The sequence below is a fragment of the Arvicanthis niloticus genome, chromosome 19 (genome assembly GCF_011762505.2).
Source record: "Arvicanthis niloticus isolate mArvNil1 chromosome 19, mArvNil1.pat.X, whole genome shotgun sequence".
Taxonomy (NCBI): domain Eukaryota; kingdom Metazoa; phylum Chordata; class Mammalia; order Rodentia; family Muridae; genus Arvicanthis; species Arvicanthis niloticus.
The window spans coordinates 36952457-36973350 of NC_047676.1; the positions used below are offsets into that span (position 1 = coordinate 36952457).

The 20894-nt window shown below is 34.6% G+C and overlaps 1 protein-coding gene across 1 annotated transcript in view; it reads right to left on the bottom strand.

Moving 5' to 3' along the window:
* Hcn1 (hyperpolarization activated cyclic nucleotide gated potassium channel 1) overlaps positions 1–20894 on the bottom strand; it is a 347574-nt gene that overhangs the window by 289022 nt on the left and 37658 nt on the right. Inside the window, exon 2 of the mRNA XM_034523345.2 lies at positions 6046–6469. Within this exon, the coding sequence (XP_034379236.1) occupies positions 6046–6469 (424 nt within the window). The remainder of the gene's footprint in view (positions 1–6045; positions 6470–20894) is intronic.

The window sequence follows — 20894 nt, forward strand, 5'->3', positions numbered from 1 at the left end:
CAGTTCTCTCAAAATACAAATAATCACTAAGAGAAGTAACTTAAAGTTCTCTGATTAACCTCAAAATAAAAAGTGTTGCATGACTGAATATTTGAGGTAATTGTTGTTTTCTAGGACTGTATCAGGCCATCAGCTTAGTGATTCCAATAGTGTAAATGAGTAATTTCACAAGAGGGAGTTTTATTAGTTTAGAACCTAGAACCCCAAAATAACATAACTGTTAGGGGACACCTAGTGGTCTTTAGCAGAATGCATACTTGCTGGAGAAAATGGAGACGTCCCTACACAAGTGAAAATGCTTGCATCAGAGGATACCGCTAGCCAGAAAATGATAGAACTATTAATCTTATGAATATTGTAAACATAAATGAAACTTAAAATTAAAAACAAACCATGTCTCACATCACTTCAACCTAAATATGCTGTTGTCTGTAGGCATAAGAAGTCACATCTATGGCTTTTCCTTAAATGGAAAAAGACATTTGGTATATACAATCAAATACACTAATTAGTCACAACCTATAACTACTAAAAAATAGAAATTTTAAGCACAATTGACATTTAGTAATAAAACATGAAAAATATATTTCTTCAACTTTTCATAAATTATTGTTACACATATTTAAGGATAAGAATATTTTGCTAATATGTGCCCTTTAGCTATTCAAAAAAGGATCCTGTCTAGTGTAACTGTCCACACAGCACTGTGAGTCAAGGCCAACGCTCTCTCTTTACTAGGAGCATTGACTCTCTGCTAAGCAGCCCCAATCTCCTGAACTCTGTCAAACTAATAAGATGTCAAGTGTCCTGCATAAAATGTCTCAACAATACCTCACCTAGTTCAATATTAGCATGAATTCCAGTCTGTGCTTTCAAGCTCACTCTGGAGATACACAGTTGCTCTCCTAAGCAGCCTATGCAGTGTATGTTCAGTATGATGCTATACTCCATGAGCCTCTATTTGGCTTAATGTTCCAGACTCCAGCGGCATACACAGTTCAAGCATCTTGGAAAGCTTCTTGGTATACAGTGGAAATCGTTCACTTCCTGTTTCAGGTCGCTATTTAGCATATCATGTACGATTGATTATGTATCCACATGTCTGCTTTTCCTACAAAGCCACATCTGCTTTGTGTTTCTACGCATTAGCAGTTATAAGGAAACACCACTGGGGAAAAAATGATTCCAAGTAAAAAATGAATAGTCTTCATATATTTAATAGATTTAGCCCTTAGATTACCATGTGTGAAACAGACAGCATGCTTGGTGATATACCATGTCTAGAATCCTGTCCAAATACACAAGGAGTCTCAAGGGCAAAATAAACAGTGACTGTTCCATCTACATGCCCATGTCAAGAAAAGACAAAGACAGCACATATAACTAAGTATCCTGAACTGGAGTATTCAGAGCCAGTATATAATCCAGTATTGGCCGTTATAACAGTGCATCCAAGTAGAATACATTCTATAAATGACTTTGAATTGATTTTTAAAGGGCAGATGGAGAGTGATTTTTCAATCTGAAGTTTCCACCTGAAAAATTACAATATTGGGGAAAACCACTGCTTTCAAGCATAGTAAAACTAAAATTAAGTGAATGTTAGCAAAAAAAAAAAAAAAAAAAAAAAAGTAAGCAACAATGGTGAATTGAGGCAGTGTGCTGAAGAGACTTGAAGACACACGGGAGAAAGCAGGTTGGACGTGACAGGAAATAGAGAGTCTCTCTGTATTCTAGGCTAGGGAAAATTTAGGCCAACATTTCATTTGCTTATGACAAGACTTGAAATTTCATGTGTTTTCTAAAAACAGAAGTGCTTAAAATATATTGAAATGTTTAATAATCAGGAAATTTATAACAAGAGTTAGGTTTTAGTCTGTATCAAATAACATGCTAAAATTAACCAAAATCAGAAATCAAATTCTGCTTCAGTTTCCTATAAGACTAAATCTCCTTAACAATTCTGTGCTATGGTTCATAATTTGTAGATAAAATTTTCTATGTGATTCAACATCACAATCTAGTATTGATTAGTAGAAAATCATCGTGACATACCAAGATTTATCCTTCTGCAACTGCTCTGCCTAAGATATTCATAGCTACAAGCCTCCCTTCCTGCCTCAGAGTGCATTTATTTCATTGTAATATGCCCCAAATCCACACAAGAGAAGCAGGGGAGATAGAAAATGAGGAATAAATAAAATGTGATGGGTACCCAAGAGCTGTGTTTACTAAATAATCATGCATTGAACGATATCGTTTACATCACTCATGAAGGAATGCCCAGCTTAGTTGGGACACTGAAGCCTATAATTGTATAACCTTCTACAAGAGAAAATAATTTTTGCCAAATGTTATTTGTCATTTAGTTCTTTCTATGTTGGGATCTTACTACATTGCTAAGGCTGCCCTGAGACTCATGGTTTTCTCCTGTCTTAATATCCCACATAGCTTTGTGATTGTAATCACACAACATAATAACCATAATCAAGGTGAGGTCTCTGCTTTTTTAAAATTTTTTTTAGCTCCATGCTTTTAATTAATATTGCATGAGGCTGTAAAAATGTTCAAGGGTCATCTCTCTTTGACAAAACGAGTGAGGTCAACAGACAGGTCACTTGAGGTTTTGAGAACCCCTTACTTTTATACAGTGAATAATCCCCAGTTTGCTAAGCTTTTAATCTGGTCTTTATCTCTTTAGAGGTTTGTGATCGTCACAAATTGTTAATAATGGTCCATTTAATTTTCAAGGATTTCCTCACCATATGTGTCTTTTAGGAAGGTCATATAGAATTGTTTCCCATGTATTAGATTACAAAACAGTTCAGGCCTGGAGGTCTGGCATACTTAAAATAAGAAAAGTGATATCACTGAATTAAAAGAATGAGTTTTCAAAACAAAAACACAAAACTAAGAAGAACCCATTTGTGCTAATATTGGAAATTCTATACCAATAGAAACATTATACTCAGGGAAAATTTTCTAGGCTAATTTATCTAAATTTCTTTAGATTTTCATATCACCTGACTATGTATATACATACATATATTTATATGTATACATATTTATATATATATATACATACATATAAAATTTTAACCTGTTTCAAAGAGCTCTGTGTTTACACCATAAATCATTGATCTTACCAATTGACTTAAAAGTGTAACTTCACCCTTTATACATTTATCCCAGAGCATTTCATAAATTGATCATCTCCGTCAAACATTTCCTTTTACACATTTACCCGTCACACCGATGAACCATAGGAAGTAAAATTTAAACTTCCTGCATCTCATTCATAAGATTTCTCTAATTTCCCTGGCTTCAGAACATCTTGTATTTTAGTTGAACTAATCCAGGCTGTGGGTGGAAAGAAAATGCATCTCCAAAGCTGAACACAGTTCCCTATAGCAGGCAGCTGCTTTCCTTGCGAATGATTCATTTAGAACAGTGGCAGCTTCCAGACTTCACACGCGACTTCCCCAAGTATGCTGAATTTAGCATTAGCCAGCCTGGGACTAAAATGCTCAGAGCTCTAAGACATGTGGGTGAACTCTTATCTTCCTCTGCAGTCTTAATCCAACTCATACAGCTACTTCTGCTGATTAACTTGTATTTCAACTTGTAAACGCATCCTAACGACATTTATAAAAGTCAGGTGGAGATGTGCCAATTTGGGAGCCATTCAGTGATTTTGGTTTGATTGTTTTTTGGTTTTGGTTTGTGTGTGTGTGTGTGTGTGTGTGTGTGTGTGTGTGTGTGTGTGTGTGATTATGTTTTAAATTTTGTAGGTGGAATAAATGAATTTATATTAAATTCTCAAGTGTTATTCCAATTTTAGTCTTCTTTAAGAGTATTTAGTCATTAAACATTCATGATATATATTATTATATGGGTGTATCATATAACCAAGAAAACATTCTTCAGCTAAATGAGCTTCTGATTCATTTATTACCAAGGTCATTTATTTATAAGAAAGATCTTGCCAACTCACAGTGCTGCCATGAATGTGTGTGGTTAGCAAATCTCTCTAAGTGCATATTAAATTGCATTTCACAATAATGATGTCAGACAGCTGATGCTTCTGAATGATATCTCGGGCACCTTTAAAATTCTGTCATGCTGAACAGACCTAGGTGCTGGTGACCATGCCAGGAACAGAAAATGTTGGTGTTAAAGAGTGTCCTCTCTGACCACATGCTCTGTCACTTTATCTGATCAGATGCCATCTGTTCATCCTGCTGCCGTTCTCTGGGATAACTGGGTTAAAGCTGAAATCCATTAAAAATAGTCACACTGTCTCCTGTATTTTTAATTGACTGGGCAGCTCTATCCGTGACTTTTGTCTCACTGACTATTTGTCAAAATATTATTGTGGCCTTGCTTTAAGGATTACTTTTTTGGTTCTGTGATGTTGCAATGAGCACATGCTCCAGTAAGAAAATCTCCACTTAGCTCCTTAAACAAGCTTAAGGGGTACAAAAGGACAACCCACAGTGAGAACTGTACAGTTTTACAGGTTAAGAACATGGCTCTGGAGTCATATTGCCAAGACAGGAATCCCAGCTTCACCTCTTCCCAGCCTCTTAATCCTGGCAAGGAACCATAGTGTGTTTAACTGTCCTCATCTGTTAACAACAATAGACTCTATCTCATCGGGTTGTAGAAAAGATTCAGTGAGCTAATTTGTACAAATGATCAAAAACTGCTTATGAAATTAATACAAGCCTCCAATAAATATTGGGGGGTATTATCAAGAATCATCTCGGATTGGTACTTTCAGATTTGTGAAAAGGCTTTGAGAAGTGAACGTTAATGTTCATTTCTATGTATGCACTATGTATAGAAATGTTGCAAGTGCATTCGGTTTCTCCTATATGCTTTATTTCATTTTTAATATATTCCAGTTCTGTATTTTAAGAATGATCCATGTTATTGCTTTCATCAGCGTATTATGCAGAGTTTTATTGCTGTGTGTCATTTCCTAAAATCCTGTAAACCAAAATGCCATTGACAAGCCTCCACAAAAAACATTGCTACAGCTGCCCAGAAAGCAAACAAAACTTCCATTTTATGAAAAATCCCAACCAGCATTTCTGTAGGAATAAACCAATAATCTAGAGTGAGTGGAGTGCTTTTATTAGTGTTCCATTGGATACTCTGGAGGTCTTTTGACTTTCATTATTATGCAGACAATCAAGTCCAGTTTATAATTAATACAAAGGACTGTGCTTATGAAGAAAAAAAGCCAAAAAAAAAAAAAAAAAAAAAGGTTAATATACTAGCTGTAGAAAGAAGTACTCATTTGCTTGATGGTGGTATATTTAACTCAGGCCTTTGGAAACTTGAGTTGGCAGGGTTCTTTCACCACCCCACCCACTGTCTAAGAACAGCAGATGCCCTATTCAGCAGCAAAGAGGCCTGACTGGCTAGAATCACTGGAATGATTCCTTTGTGTTTTCTATGTTGTTATTTTCTTCCTACATATTCTGGGTTTTCACTATTATGAAATGAACTAATTGGGAGAAAATATAATAACTGTAGGAAGACAAAACAATGAGCAAATTTAGTATGCTGAATTCAAATCTGAGTTTATAGAATTTAGAGATAACCAAGACAAATGTAAATTCACTGAAATTCCAATATTTTTAGGAACATATTTTATCATCTTTTATACATGATGATATACTAGATTACCAATCATACCCTATAGATCTTTGTCAAAGATAAATTTAAAATATTTTTCTTAAATAGAATCTTCTAAGGCATAAGAAAAATCACATTGACTAAGATAACAATATGTCAGTTAAAGTGTATTTGCAGAAAATATATTCAATTGTTGGAATGTTTTATAATTATTCTCAGTTGGCTCAAATTATTCAGAGATATAAACATTACTTAAATACCAGAATGGAGAACTCTGCAAATCATTTGTTCTTAAACTTCTTGCAGTTCATTAAACATAACAAACACGTATATACTCAAATAGTCATCATGAAAATCCCATGATAGAGTGACTTTAAGAAAGAAAAACATGCAGCTTACCTCTTCCCATTGGTGTATGTATCTAATTAACCTTGAAAGGCGTAATAAACGCAGGAGACTTAGAATTTTTGTAAATCTCACAATACGAAGTGCTCTGGCTGTCTTGTAAACTTCCGAATCCATCCCTTTCTCTACAATGAGAAAGATATAATCCACTGGGATCGATGAGATGAAGTCCACCACAAACCAGCTTTTTAAATAATTCATCTTGATTACTTTAGGGTCTAGGATGATTTCCGAGCTGTCTTCATTGACAGTCCCAGTCCTAAAATTCATGATTAGGTCCAACAGGAAAACGGTATCTGATGCCACATTGAAAATAATCCACGGCGTTGTTGTTTGTTCGGTGAAGAATGTGATTCCAACTGGTATGATGACCAAATTTCCAACCATCATTATAAGCATGATTAAATCCCAGTAAAACCTACAATAAATAAGAAAAAGTTGCAATTTAGGATGCAGAAAGTCATCAGCCATTTTCCATTTAGAAAACAATTATTGAAGATATATAGCAAAATGTAGAAGAGAATAACAAATAACTGTTGGTTTCAAACATTATTTTTTTTCAATGACTGAATATTTATTTGGGATAAAAACTCATATATTACTAAGGCAAGGCTTTAAGATAAATGATCTAAAATTAATTGGTACAACTCATCATGAAAATAAGAATTTTTAAAAATCTAAGGGAGCTAAAAAGTAACGATCCTATATAACTGACGCTAAATATAGGTAGAATTTTTTTAATAGTGTAAATATATACAGGTATAACAATCCTACCTTTAAACCTCATCTTTGTTACAACTGTTTAGAGGGACTTTGAAACACTTTGTCAGTTTAGTAATCACAGAAAGGATTGAGGAATAATATAAAGAGTATTCTAAGAATCTCATTGATAATAACCTCTAAGAGCACAAATTTAGTCAAGTATAGATTATAAACTTTATTGCATAAACCAAATGTTATGTTTGTCCTTGATCCAAATAAAGAAGACTAACTTGTGGTGAGACTGAAAATAATCAATCTCTTCCAGGTTTGAGGATTGAACCAATTTTTTTCATTAATATATTTATTTGTTCACTTTACATCCTGATCACAGCTCCCCACCCTCCTCTACTCCCAGTCCCACCCTCACAAAGCCCCTCTCACATCATCCCCTGTCCTCCTCAGAGAAGTGAAGTTTCAACCTTAAGCCATTTCATCAAACATCTTTGCAATATATATTGTACTATCTTTCAAAGCAAGTTTTGAGTTTTAGAAACTTTTGAATATGGGTGTGATTACTACTGCTATTTTGAAAAAATGTCTACCCCAACTGGGAAGTTTAGTCTCTGTGGGAAGTGAGACTGAAAGTGTCAGAAAGACCTTGAGAAATGACTACGGGATTGTATAGGTGATTTTACACTCAAGGCATGCTTTTATGGATTATTTATAAAAGGTTAATTGAGCTGGAAAAACACTCCAACTGTGAACATTCCCTGGATTAGATACTGGACATAACAAAAAGGAGAAAGGACATGGAGTATTCATTATCCTATGCTTCCTGGTTGTAGACATAATGTGATCAGCAGCCTCCTGGCCACCATGACTTTCTCACCATGACAGACAACACTCTCAAACTGTGAACCAAAATTAAACCTTTCAGCTTACATTGTTTTTGATGTAATATTTTTATCATAGCAACAGGGAACATAAATAATAATCAATCAATCTTAAAACTGGAAGACAAATAGGAACTTTATTTCAAGTGTACAAAACTTATATTAATGAGAAATTAATCTAATATTATTTCCATGAAGGTTCTCTTAGTCCACGGGCACTACAATAAACTCATTAAATAGTAGACTATAGATATCAGGATATATATAGATATCAGGGATATATATATATATATATATATATATATATACTAGTTATTTTTCTCATATACATATATGAGAAAAATAACTAGTCAGCTAACACAACTATATAATAACAAAATGGTCTCTGAAAACAAGATGCTGTTTTCTAGTGGTAGGCATTTTCTTATGGCAATTGTATTGCGTTAATAACATTAACTTTTATGGTTGGCAGACGTTTCAGTTAACCAAGATACTTTGTGTTTCATTTGTGCTGATTAGTTTCCTTGTCATTTGAGAAGAGGAATCCTCAACTGAGAAAATGCCTTCATCACACTGGCCTGTAGGCAAGTACATTTTCTTGATTAATGATGGATAAGAGAGGACCAAGTCAACCTTTGGTGGTGCAGTCCCTGGATAGTTGATCCTAGGTTTCATAAGAAACTAAGCTGAGTAAGGCATGGGAAGCAAACCAAAAACCAGCTTTTCTTCATAGCTCTAATTCAGTTCCTGATAAAGGTTCTTTCCGGTTCTGATGTTTCCTTCATGATAGACTAGAAGCTGCAAGATGAAATAAACCATTGCCTCCCATAAGTTGGTTTTGGCCAGTGTTTTATCACAGCGGTAGAAAGTAGAACAGAAATTGTCACCAGAGAATAGGCAAGTGTGACAGACATGACCGTGTTGTTTTGGGGAAGGCTGTAGAAGTGTTTGAAACTTGGGTCTTGAAATCTGTTGACTGCTCAAAGCTTAATGTGCTATTTGGTGGAAACATGGAAGATAGGTATGCAGAAATAAAGGCCAATAATGAAAACTTGGATTATAATGGTTCCTGGGGGTGTTTGAGAATCCCTCCAAAACTATTTGGGGCTATTCATATGATAATTGGAATTAAGATGTTGCCATTTCTGGTCAGTGTGGGCTGTAGAATCAGGTGTAATTAACAATAAACAAGAACCTTTTAAGTAAGATCTTGCATTACTTGACAGTAGATACTGTTTGTCTGGGATCAAAAGCTCTGCTGTGATTGACAAGACACCAGTATCTTCGAAGTGAAAATTTCTGGGAAGTGTTTCCTCATTCAGCACACAGTGATGGCCCAGGGCAGCCATGACTTCAACTCAAGATGGCAGCTGAACTCAGTAATATATAGGAGTCTTCCATGCTTTAGTGGGTTTGATAGCATGAATATTGAAGAATAGAAAGGACAATAGGGAGAAGCTAGGCTTCCCACAATAAGACAAAGTTAGAATCCCTGAGAAGTGCCCAGGAGATGCTACTGGTGAAGGGACAGCCTTAGTGGCAGTGCAGACCCCAGGATTTTTAAGATTACAGGACTGTTGGATGATCAGGAGTCACAGTGACTGCTATGGAACAGAGTCAGTCTTAACCTACAAGATAAGCTGTATATATTGTGAGTTGCACTCCTGGAGTTCCCTAAGCCTTTTGGAACACAGAAGAGTGTGATTCCAAAATGTCACACACTGAGCTACAGGATTTTCTTTATACTACTGGATATTGATTGTACTTTAATTTGACTGCAGCTGTGCCTGGATTTCTCCTCCTTTTTGGAGTAAGAAAGAACTTAATATGGCTTTTAAAGCTATTTTTATATTGTGATATTAGTATGAGACTTTGGGGGTAAACAAAAAATAGGAAAAGTTATAGTGTAATAGTGGTGTGTTTCTGTGTCAAATTCGCAAGGAGTCAATTGTAGAGAGTTGCTTTTTTATCAATGTGGCTAGAGTCATCTGAAAAGAGTACACATTAATTGAGAAAATCCATTCATCCAATTGGCTTGAGGCCATGTATGTGGAGCATTTTTAAAATTAATCATAGGTATTGGAGGGCACCATTACATGGGAGGCAGAAACTTTGGAGCTATACTAGATAACACCACTAAGTAAGCAATGTTATCTCTTATATGGCACAAAGGCTAATTGATACTAACATAAAAGTATCTCTTTATACTTACAGAGTACTTACTAATAGGCACTTTGATGCTTTAACAATAAAAATAATTATATGAAAATCACAGCCCTATTTCAATATTTATACATAATAAATAATAATTATTTTCATTTGAAATGTAAAAATCTTGAAGGAACATGTTTTATTCATTCGTTTCCTTTTACAATTAGCATTGCAGGTGTCTTCTTTCAAAAATCCCTACCAACAACTTTGTTCGGTGATGATAAGTTATATACATACTGTAATCCTCAATTTTCTTATCTGTAAAATTGAGGCACTAAATGTATAGGATTTAATGGATGGGAGAAACTAAATGAATTGCTTAGATAGATCACAGGAGCAGAAAACCAAAAAACTGGGGCCAACATTACTGTTCTAATCACTGTCTGCTTACTCTTCTTTACTTACGAAAAGAAATTCAGTTTTGTAAGGAGGAATCTTGAACATACTGTGGAATACAGGCATTATTTTTATTTTACTTATGTCATTGAAATGAATTTTTCTAAAAAAAAAAAAAAAAACCGAAAACTAAAATGTCATTCTAGTCAATAGATGAAAAGAGTCCCAGCCCTGCATTATAAGTGATTATGTCGTTACCCCATAACCTATCAGCAACACTGAAGTCACCTTACATCTATCTCAGTATTAATATAAAGAGCCATTAACTCTTATAATTTCCCTTCACCATATCTTTGACTTCATTTTATAGATTTAAAAACAATGTATAAAATCTGTATAATGTAACCCAACTTTTATTTAGCCTGGTTTCATTCTGGTAGATCTAGAAACCAGAGTCACCCTTTTTGCACTGTAGTATAATGTCATTTGCATCAATAATGTTCATGTTCTTCAAAACTGGCCTCTTGATAATCTTTTATCCATGGGTTTCTCTACCTAAGTCTTTGCTCTCCACGTTTATATTGGGAACACAATGATTTCATTCTCTTTTGACTCTAAACATGAGTGTATTTACAGATTCGAGTAACTGTTCAATTTTATTAAGTTGTCATTCAATTGTATTAAATAGTGCAAATTGTTATTCTGATCCTTCCCTCTTTTTGTTTTTATCCTGATCTTCCTTATTCCAAAAAAAGCTATCACTTGCTTAAAATTTATCAATAAATTTTCTAGCTATTCTAAAATGATTCTATGCTAAAACCATGCTAAAACAATCTATCCAAAATGCAACTCCCTGAATCAAACCCATCAATGACTCTCTCAAGTAACTCAGAAGAGCTGATGGTTGCCAAGGCACTCTAGACCACAACCTCCACTTCTCCTACCTTCTTTCCTGGGCAATAATATTATTTTTCCTGCTGTGTCAGTATTATGCATACACAAGGGATAAGACATCTTCCATGCTATCTGTTCCTCTAACTGTGAACATTCTACCTTCATCCAAGTCAAGTCAGACAATTCATTTAGTTTTCCATGTGCATTTCTATTTCTGTTGTCATCTTTGCCATAATGAGTGTTCATTGCAACTTCATGTTGACAACAAAACTGGGCAGAAGGTGTAAGGATTTCTCATATACTCCGCGCTCTGCTCTATGAATAGAGAACTCGTAATCAACATCACTCATCACAGGAACATTTATAAATGATGAGACATTGAAATGATGAGCCCGGAGTGGTGTGTCATTAACACCCAAAATCGTGTCTTAAAATTAGAGGCTTCAGTTAGTGAGGTGCGTTTCATGGCTTGTGGCAAACATGTGCACACATAAACAGATTCACTTTCTTGAGTATTCTCTGTTCTCTGCTTGCTCTTCCCTCCTTTCTCCAAATCTTGAGTCTTTAACACTTCTCAAAGAAATGTATATTTTCCAATATGGTTTTTGTTTCATTTTTTTTGCTGTGGGTACTTTTTGCATTTCTTTCCTTGGTCATTTCTGGATTTAAGTTCTTTGGAGCTCAAAAGTATATCCTTTGCTGTATTAATTTTCTGTTGTAATGTAGACAATATCTAAGATAATAAGCAATAAAAACACACTGCTCCACACTTTGTCTCTGCCTTTGTTCCTATGAGTATTCAAGACATGTAACTGCCGTGGATCCTAGTGTTCTTCTCTAGTCCTCAAAGCCGCTCTGAACAAGGATGCTATGCAATGATACATGCCAAGTGTAGAGTCCAGAGCATGTTATATGGAAAGAAAAAGAAGACCAAGACTCTAATAAAGTGAAGATTTCTGGCTATTCCATTTACCCTGTAACCTCTTTGTTAAACTAAATAAGGCTTCATCTCTCCACAGAACTCTCTATATAAGTATGCCTAGTATGTGTCACTGTTTGCTCAGTGCTTATATTAAATCTTCAACAATTCAAGGAAAGGGATAAAGGGTTTCCTTAGCATAACAGTCAAGGAGGAAAACCCAGTAGACAAACAATACTGCTAGCAATCCAAGCAAAGAAATAATGTAGATGATGGTTTTACCTAGTACTAGAAATCATAAAACCAATAAAAATAAATACAGTAGTTCTCAATGCAATGTGTTTTTATTTCAAGTTAATCATCACTAATAATGATAATGTTGGCAAATGTTATTTTATAGATAATTTCTTTCCTCATAGAGTTTATTTTCTCCCACAGCTACTTAAAAGTAAGAAATGGTACTGTGAAGATAAATTCATAATATTAAGAAGAATTCCACACTCAACCATATGCATTGTCACTACCCACTTACCTCCCTTTAAGAACTATGGTAAACCAATAAAATTCAATTTCCCTTTCCTCCCTAACAATTGCTCCCAATCTTTGAAGATCCCTGCTCCTGATCCTCATGACTTTCTCACTGTCTGATATAAACTAAAAACAGTCATTGCTAACACAAACCTTTAAATTGATTTGCTATTCCATAATTGGTTATTAACAATGCTTGCTTTTACAATGTCACTCCTAAATACTGAATGAATGGTTCTCTTCTCCTTTTTGTCTGATGAAGTAAATATTTGTGACTAAAAAAAGGAAGAAAAAAATACTTTAATTCCTAACAGTGGTATCAATTTCCTCTCTACACAATTGAAGTTAAATAATGCAATAATTCTCTACTATCCTGCTCCAGAATCACTCCTAAAAGAAGCAAACAAATAGAAGTCTCACACAATGAATTCTTTTGATAACATATTGTAAATTAGGTACATCTGTTATTCATTCAGAACCACAGTGTGATATTTCTGGGAACTGTCAGTGGTTTCACAAGTAATATTGCTTCGGGGATGAATTAACATCAGTAGATACCATAAATGTTTAGAGCATTTTATTTAGAAAAAAATGAAATCTTGAAACTAACAAATTATGCTTGAGAGATCAGTTATAACTTGTTCTTTCTTTTTCATCAAATCATGCTCATAAACACACAAAGAGGGGTTTCTTAACTGAATTTTCTTTCATAGCCACAATCAATCCTTACAATCGTGGTTTAACTTTTATTTAAATCCTTTCAATTTTCAAAACTCCCATTAATTGTTCTGTGATGTGCTACATACTGTCTGAAAATAATATAGTGTATTTTCTAAACTCTAGGCCCTCTTTTTAATATCGTCAGTGGGAATATGCTTAAATCTCCCAAGCCAATACCTGAATATTAATCTGATATGTTCTCAGGTTTTCCCCATCATCAAAGAAACTATTGAAACTGCTACTAAGAGAAAATAAATGCTTTTAGTAAGTTTCACAAAACAGATTCCTCATTTGGGTCTGATTTTTTTCTGATGTTTTAACATCTCACAGGGAATGAATTTATTGTTCATGAACAGTAGAAGGAAAAATAGCACTACTTACACAAGGAATTCAAATATAAGTAATTTGAAACAGAAATACACTTTTTTATGTTCACTTTTATTCTTTCTTTGATTCCCTTTTTCTTCCTTTTGAAATTGCTTCTCTCACATTTTGTTTGTTGCTGTCTGTCTATCTGTCTGTCTGTTTGCTTTAAAGATGATGCCTTATAGAGACAATAATAGCTTAAAATTCATTGTGTATCAGGGGATGGCTTAAGCTCCTCATTTTCCTGCTTGAACTTCCTGATCTTAACTCATTAGCCTTCTAAGTGCTGGGATCGTGAGCCTCCACTATCATTCCCAGTTTAACTCTCTTAAATTAAAAAAAAAAAGTTACATACCCAATATGAGGGAAAACTTAGCTTGACTTTAGAATAAAAGTAATTTATACAATATTTAAATGCATTTAATTGTTTCCTGTATACTAGCAACTTAACCAATGAAAGCAAGATGAGCAGATGATGAATTCATTTAGGTGAAAGTATGACTGATTTATTAAAAGAAGCTTGTGAGAATGAGGTTCAAATCCTATGGGAGTATAAAGATCTGTACTAAAGTCAACTAAGAGGAAGTTGACTGATTTTGTCATTTTCCTGTAGCTACATTCTTCCCTGTAGTGGCCATGCTAATTAGCGATGCCAATGGCTTGATATTGTTTCATATACTCTTATGTAGAAACTCTACTACTTCAACTGTTTCTTCCTCTTCCTAGAACATTCATGACTTTGGTTTTAACATTATAATGGATCCTTCCCATTTTTATGTATTAGCAGAAACATTTTCCTCAATCCTTAACAGACTCCATTTCTCCTGCCATTTATGCTAGCAATAAACAAAATGCCTTCATCCCAAATAGGGTATTTCCCTGTATACATTGACTTCTTTTGCTTCAACAATCTAAACAAATTAATTTGTGAGTTTCCTCCACCCTCAGTGGTAGGGGAAAAAACCCCAGGATCCTATGTGTAGTATAAGACTGTGAGCTGTACACCCCCAACCCATTTCAAAATAATTGCCTGATTTTTGAACTTTTGCTTATTAAAGGATAGTGTTTATGCATCCATTAGGTACAAATTTTAAGAATGTGCCCCCAATCTTCTTTGCAGAGCTTGGTTTTTGATCATCTGCTGAGCTATGCTTTTACTTCCTAGTATAATCCTTTTTAAATTCAGCTTTTCATTTGTTTCTGTCACCATCATCCTTGATGAAGGTCTTTTATTTATCAACATTTGCTGACTAATTCTCCCATTTCTACCTGCCTTTATACACAGACTTTCCTATAGCTTACAAATGAAATACAATTTCTAAGTATCCACTGAAGTATAGACCAGTCCTGCCTCTTACAGCTTAAAGCACATTTTCTGGGTCCATGTTTCTCAGAGGAATTTTAGTTGACTTCCATATACTGGATTCTCAACTAGGCATGTTATTTAAATGCCTTCCATTTGCTGTCCACCATTAAATATCACCTGAGGTGTTCCTTCCCTAAAACCAAATTGATAATATGAAGATGTCACTTAAATTATCTATTTTCATTCAAACACCTTCTAACTCCTTCTCACTCCATTTCCAGGCTAGTTGGCATATACCTCCTGCTATCTCAACCCCCTATCTTGCTTCCTCAATACAGTTTCTAGCTTCCAAGAAACATTTAGAGAATGGCACATACCTTGTCATAAAATGATGTACATAATAGTTGGATAAATAACAACAAAAAAATAACAAACAGTGTTTAAAATAGTTTTAGGCCAATTAAATGTCAATCTTCTCCTAAATTGCTTAAAAAACACTTTTGAGTTTCCAATGATCAGACTGTAAATCGTATCTGAGTTAAAGATAGTTTATTTCATCCTATCAAGAGTTTGTTTAACATTTTTGTCATCATTTGCTTTCTTGGTTGATTGGAAAATAATTAGACTTTTTAGATTGATCTTAGAATGGTAGTCTTATGATATATATAGTTAAGCTTTAATTCCCTTTCTTTGGATAACAGAAAGGTATTACAAAACTCCATTCAAATGAAGACCCTAACTTATAGTCAATCTAATGAACCCAAATTTCTGTTTACCCCTGATGTGAGACTCATGTGTTTATTTCCATGGTCTGCCATTTTAATCCAAGGACAGAGGGGAGCGAAGTTCTCTGTTCATTAGATATGTCTGTGCTGCAGTGCTCTTTCTTCATGATGACATGCAGATTTGTCAGAAAAAGAAAAAAATCTTTAATTTATGAAGGTTGAGTGAGTAGAAATAGTTTATGAAATCACTCCTCACATTTAAATTTAGAACTCTTCAAAAAGCCCAATCTCAAAGTATTCCTTGGCGCCTAACTACTTTTTATTGAGCCCTGAGTGTTTTTTAATTTTGTTTTTGACTTATGATTTTTTATTAATTCTTTGAGAATTTCATATATTTTTATTACAGTCAACCATGCCCAAATTCCTTTGAAACATACCTTTCTATATCAATCTGATGCTATGTTGTGATTATTACTATTATTATTATTATTATTATTATTATTATTATTATTATTAAAACTCTATTCTCCATATACTCTTAGGTCTTATGTATGTGACTATCCCAGAAGAAGATGATTATAACAAAACAGTGCATTGCAGAATCAACATGGTTGTTTCATATATGAACTGACCGTGGTTATAACAAAGTGCACAAAACTAGCTAAGGCTCAATCTACATAAAATGACAGCATAGGGTGGGTATTTACAAAGTCCCACTGCTAACTGAGGACGAAATGTTAATTGATAGTTGCTAGGAAAGGGACATTTTGTTTTCTTTATGTTTGTGTCTCCTAATGAATTCTTTACTTGTTAGTCTTAAGACACCATTGCATTAATAAAAGAAAATAAACTGTCTTCTCTCATGACATCTCAAGAAAAATGTGTTCTCATACCATTCATCCTCCTATGAAGTGCAGGAACTGGAAGACTTTTATAAGTTTCCGAGAATGTATTGAGGACATGATGTTAGGTTATTTTTCTGAAGCTATAGCCCTATGATGCAGATAGTGGAGTCACTTTTATTTTGAAACAGGGCTGAACAATATAATTAGCAATAAAGCTTAAATAATAAACACTGGATCGACATGTTCTTGTGTGATATTTAAAACACTCAAAAGATAGGCAAGGGAATTTAAGACTGACAATATGGAAACAAACCATCCAATTATGACTTGACTTAATTTACATCCTTACAGGCAAGAACAAATAATATTCATTTGGAGTCCATCACTTACTTTTATATTGTACTTGTAGTAGTATAGTTAGAGCCTGATAAAGGGTTCAGAATTTTTACGGGAGTATGCTAAAACAAAACAGTAAGCACAAAGAAAAAGATCTTTACATTCAGTAAGGTAGTGATAGTCTTATTTTCACTTGTATTTTTCAGTCACCCATAAAAAATATTTTTCAAAATCATTTTCTAATGAGTAGGCCTAAATCCAGAAAATGAGTATATAAGGATATCTCGGGCAAAATTACAAGGCTGGCTTTTCATCTGTGTTTCTCAGCATAGCAACTACATTTGATAATATTCCCAGAGAATTCAGAGAATCATCTATATTTGTCCCATGTAATAGAACACAACTTCTAAAGAAAAAGCTATGTGTTAGTCTGTTTCCAAAGGGATGTTGGAATTATTTCTGCCTTTTTATGAGAAGATACCTTGCTAATGCATCAATAAAGATCTATTCAGATGTTATAAAAATGATAGATAGATAGATAGATAGATAGATAGATAGATAGACAGACAGATATCTGGATAGCAAGAATTAAACGGTACTAAAAAATGTCTCCAAATGGAAACATTATGATAACATTAATAAATGGTATAATCACTTTGTTCAACACAGGAAATATTATTCTAAGCCCTGAAAGAAACATGTAAAATATTCATAAATCCTAATCTAAAGAACAAACAATTTTAATATAAAAAATAAGTATCAATACTTTGGAAAAATAAGAAAGAATTTAGGATATACTCATAAATAGACTACAAGAGGTACTCTGAGTTTCCAAAAATGTAAAAGGAAATGTTTAAAGTATGTACTAATATTACTCAGCTGCATAGATATTATATACTGAGTAGTTTCTGTGTTTGCATAGCTATTTGTGGCTATACAGAGCACAAATAATAAATGGTCAAAATTTATGTGCTCTATACAAGATCTGGCACTACCACTTTCATGTTAAATAGACTCATGCCAGTCCTCAAGAGATGTGATCTATCAATTTATACTACTGGGTAAGAAAAGTATTCAACAGTCTTACTCAGCTGTAAACTCTTTTAATAAAAATAGTGAATGGACAGGTATCAGGCTGCTTATCTGGCCCCTAAGAGGCATGGGAGGCAAGTACTGAAATGTAAATAAATAAAATAATTTTAGAAAAGTAGAGAAAAACACAATGACTTAAATTCATATATTTAAATTAATCAAAATACTGGGAAATCATGAGTTTACATTCTCTTTGATGTGTCATATTAAAATAAAAGATCAGATGGAACACATTGTAAAAGATTAACAAATGGCCTAGGATGATATGGCCACTGATGCAACGGTGGTATGAATGTTTGGACAGTAACCAAATACTTTCTGATTATATTTAAATACCACTCCAAAAGACAGAGCTTTTAATTGATTTGAGACATTTAGTGACTACTTCATAGGACTTGGAAGAGAGCACAATATTATCATTCTGCAAAATAGAAATAGTATTAAACTGATCCCCAAATTCTTGTAGTTAACCCAGAGATTAGTGCATCTCTCAACCCTCATCAGAAAAGTGACTGTGTGTAATAGAGTGTGAATCAGACTGAGACTCAAAACTAGTCAACAGACAGAGTCTAAGCGAAGGTGAAGTTCACAGCTCTAAGCCGAACACCCATAAGACTGAAGTCCTGGGATCACCACAGAAGAGGGGGCAGACAGATTTTAAGAGTTGGAGATAGTAGACATCTGCAATGAAACAATATTTGTTGTGTATATCGAGACACATTGTATCTAAAATCATAGTAACTGAGACTGCAAAAACAACACAAGATCAAGTTAGCAGAAATCCCTGCATGGACAGGGAAGAAATCAATAGATTACAACATACATCTGAGAAGGTAATGGCAAAAAAGGCCACTGGGAAAAGGGAGAATAGATTTTCATTAGAGATGAGGTCCTGAGATGCTGTCCATACCATAGTAGATGGTACTAGATCTACTTACATACAGTCAGTGCTAAACGAACTAAGCAAGTTATTAAGAGAAGGAGGCTTCTAGAGTTGTGAAGGAAATCTGGTGGAGATTATGTGAAATATTTGAATAAGTGTGTGTGTGTGTGTGTGTGTGTGTGTGTGTGTGTGTGTTTTAAATGATACATCCCCTGTAGTATTAGATAATTGGATACTTTCTCCCTAGTTTGTGTGGCTATTTGGCGAGGCTTAGGAGGTGCGCCCTTGATAGAGAAAATATGTCACTGGAGCCAGGCTTTAAGAGTTTAAAATTTTATCCACATATTTCCAGTCCCCTCTTTCTGCTTTGTACTTGTGGTTCAAGATATGGGATCTCAGCTATTCCTACCACCATGTCTTTACTCCACCATCATGGATCCTAACCTCTGACACCTAAGCCCAAGCAAATCCCTCTGTAGGTTGCCTTGTCCATGGTGTCTTATCAGAGGAATTGCAAAAGTAACTGTTCCTGGGAGAGAATTGGGATATATTTAATGAAAACATGCATACATATAGCAAATCCTCAAACAGTAAAACTTGTAATGGATGTGGAAAGTGCATTTAAAACAATAACTGAAAATGGTCCATACACATTAAGTTATCTAGAAAATTGTTGCAAATAAAGCTTCATGCTTATGATATACAGTAAAAAATAAATATGTGCTCTAGAAAAGAGAGTGAATGACTAATCTCGCAAAACACAGTAAGTTCTATGAGCCTACATGAAGCACTGTGCCGTGGAACACAAAACATGGTAGTCAAGTCTTTTGTGGGGAATAGCAATTAGGTTTGTAAGGAATAGCAGAGGAATTGAGTTGGGTTTTATAGAAGGAAGAGATAGATGCTATGAGAGACTGGATAAGATGGCTTCATAGTCTCCTAGATTTGAATGCTTGATCACCAAAAAGTAGTATTATGGGGAAGTGTGGCCTTGTCGAAGTGGGTGTGACCTTGTAGGAGGAAGTGAGTCATTGGGAATGTGGTGAGCTTTGAGGCTTCAAAATCCCAAGCCAGGTACAATATATCTCTCTTGTCTAGTTTTCTTCTGATCCAGATATAAAATTCTCAGCTACCATGTCTACCTGTGAGCTGCCATGCTCCCCATCTTGAGGATTATGGACGAAACTCTGAAACTGTAAGCCAACTGCAATGAAATGCTTACATCTGTATGAGTTACCCTGGTCATGGTGTCTCTTTACAGCAATAGAATACTGGCTAAGACAGACACCTTACCTACATATCTAGTCAGAACTTTTTTTTTTTTTTATACCAACAGCAATACAAACACCACAAGAGTACTAAGCCTCCTGGAGCTGGCATTTGGAACTCTGGAAGTATGAGACAGCAAAGGTGTTTCACCATAATCCTCTCTGCCCTCTTACTCTTTTCTGTCTCTGCCTGTTTGGAAGATGTTGCCTAAGACTCGGATAGGATGAGTTGCTGCATAATTGTGCTAGCACTGAACTCTTAAGAGTCAGTTACTCACATAGCTCTGGCCAATTATAAATCTCTGCATTTAGTACTGCCTGCTACAAAGAGAAGTTGCTCTGACCAAGGATGAGAGCAGCACTGATGTATGGGTATAAACTTCAAGTATTCAGAATGACAATTTGACAATGTCTCAACTTTGCAAAAAATGAGACATCTGATAGTTGATTGAATTCTGAAGAAGAAGGAGGAGGAGGAAGAGGAGGAGGAGAAGGGGAAGGAGAAAAAGAAAGAAGAAAGAAGTTATGGTATCATCATACCTGATTACAATCATATTTCAGAGCCACTATAACAAAATGAAGTATGCCAAGAGAACAGAAATATGGAAATGAATGAATAGAACGGTAGATGTAGATATAAAGTCAAGAAGCTAGAGCTACCTGATTTTTAACAACAACAAAAAAACCAACAACTACAAAAACAAACAAACAAACAAACAAACAAACAAGTCAGAACACTCACTGGAGAAAAACACTCTCTTCTACAAATGGGGTTGGGAAAATTAGGTGCCTGCCAGAAGAGTAAAATGAGGTCCTTAT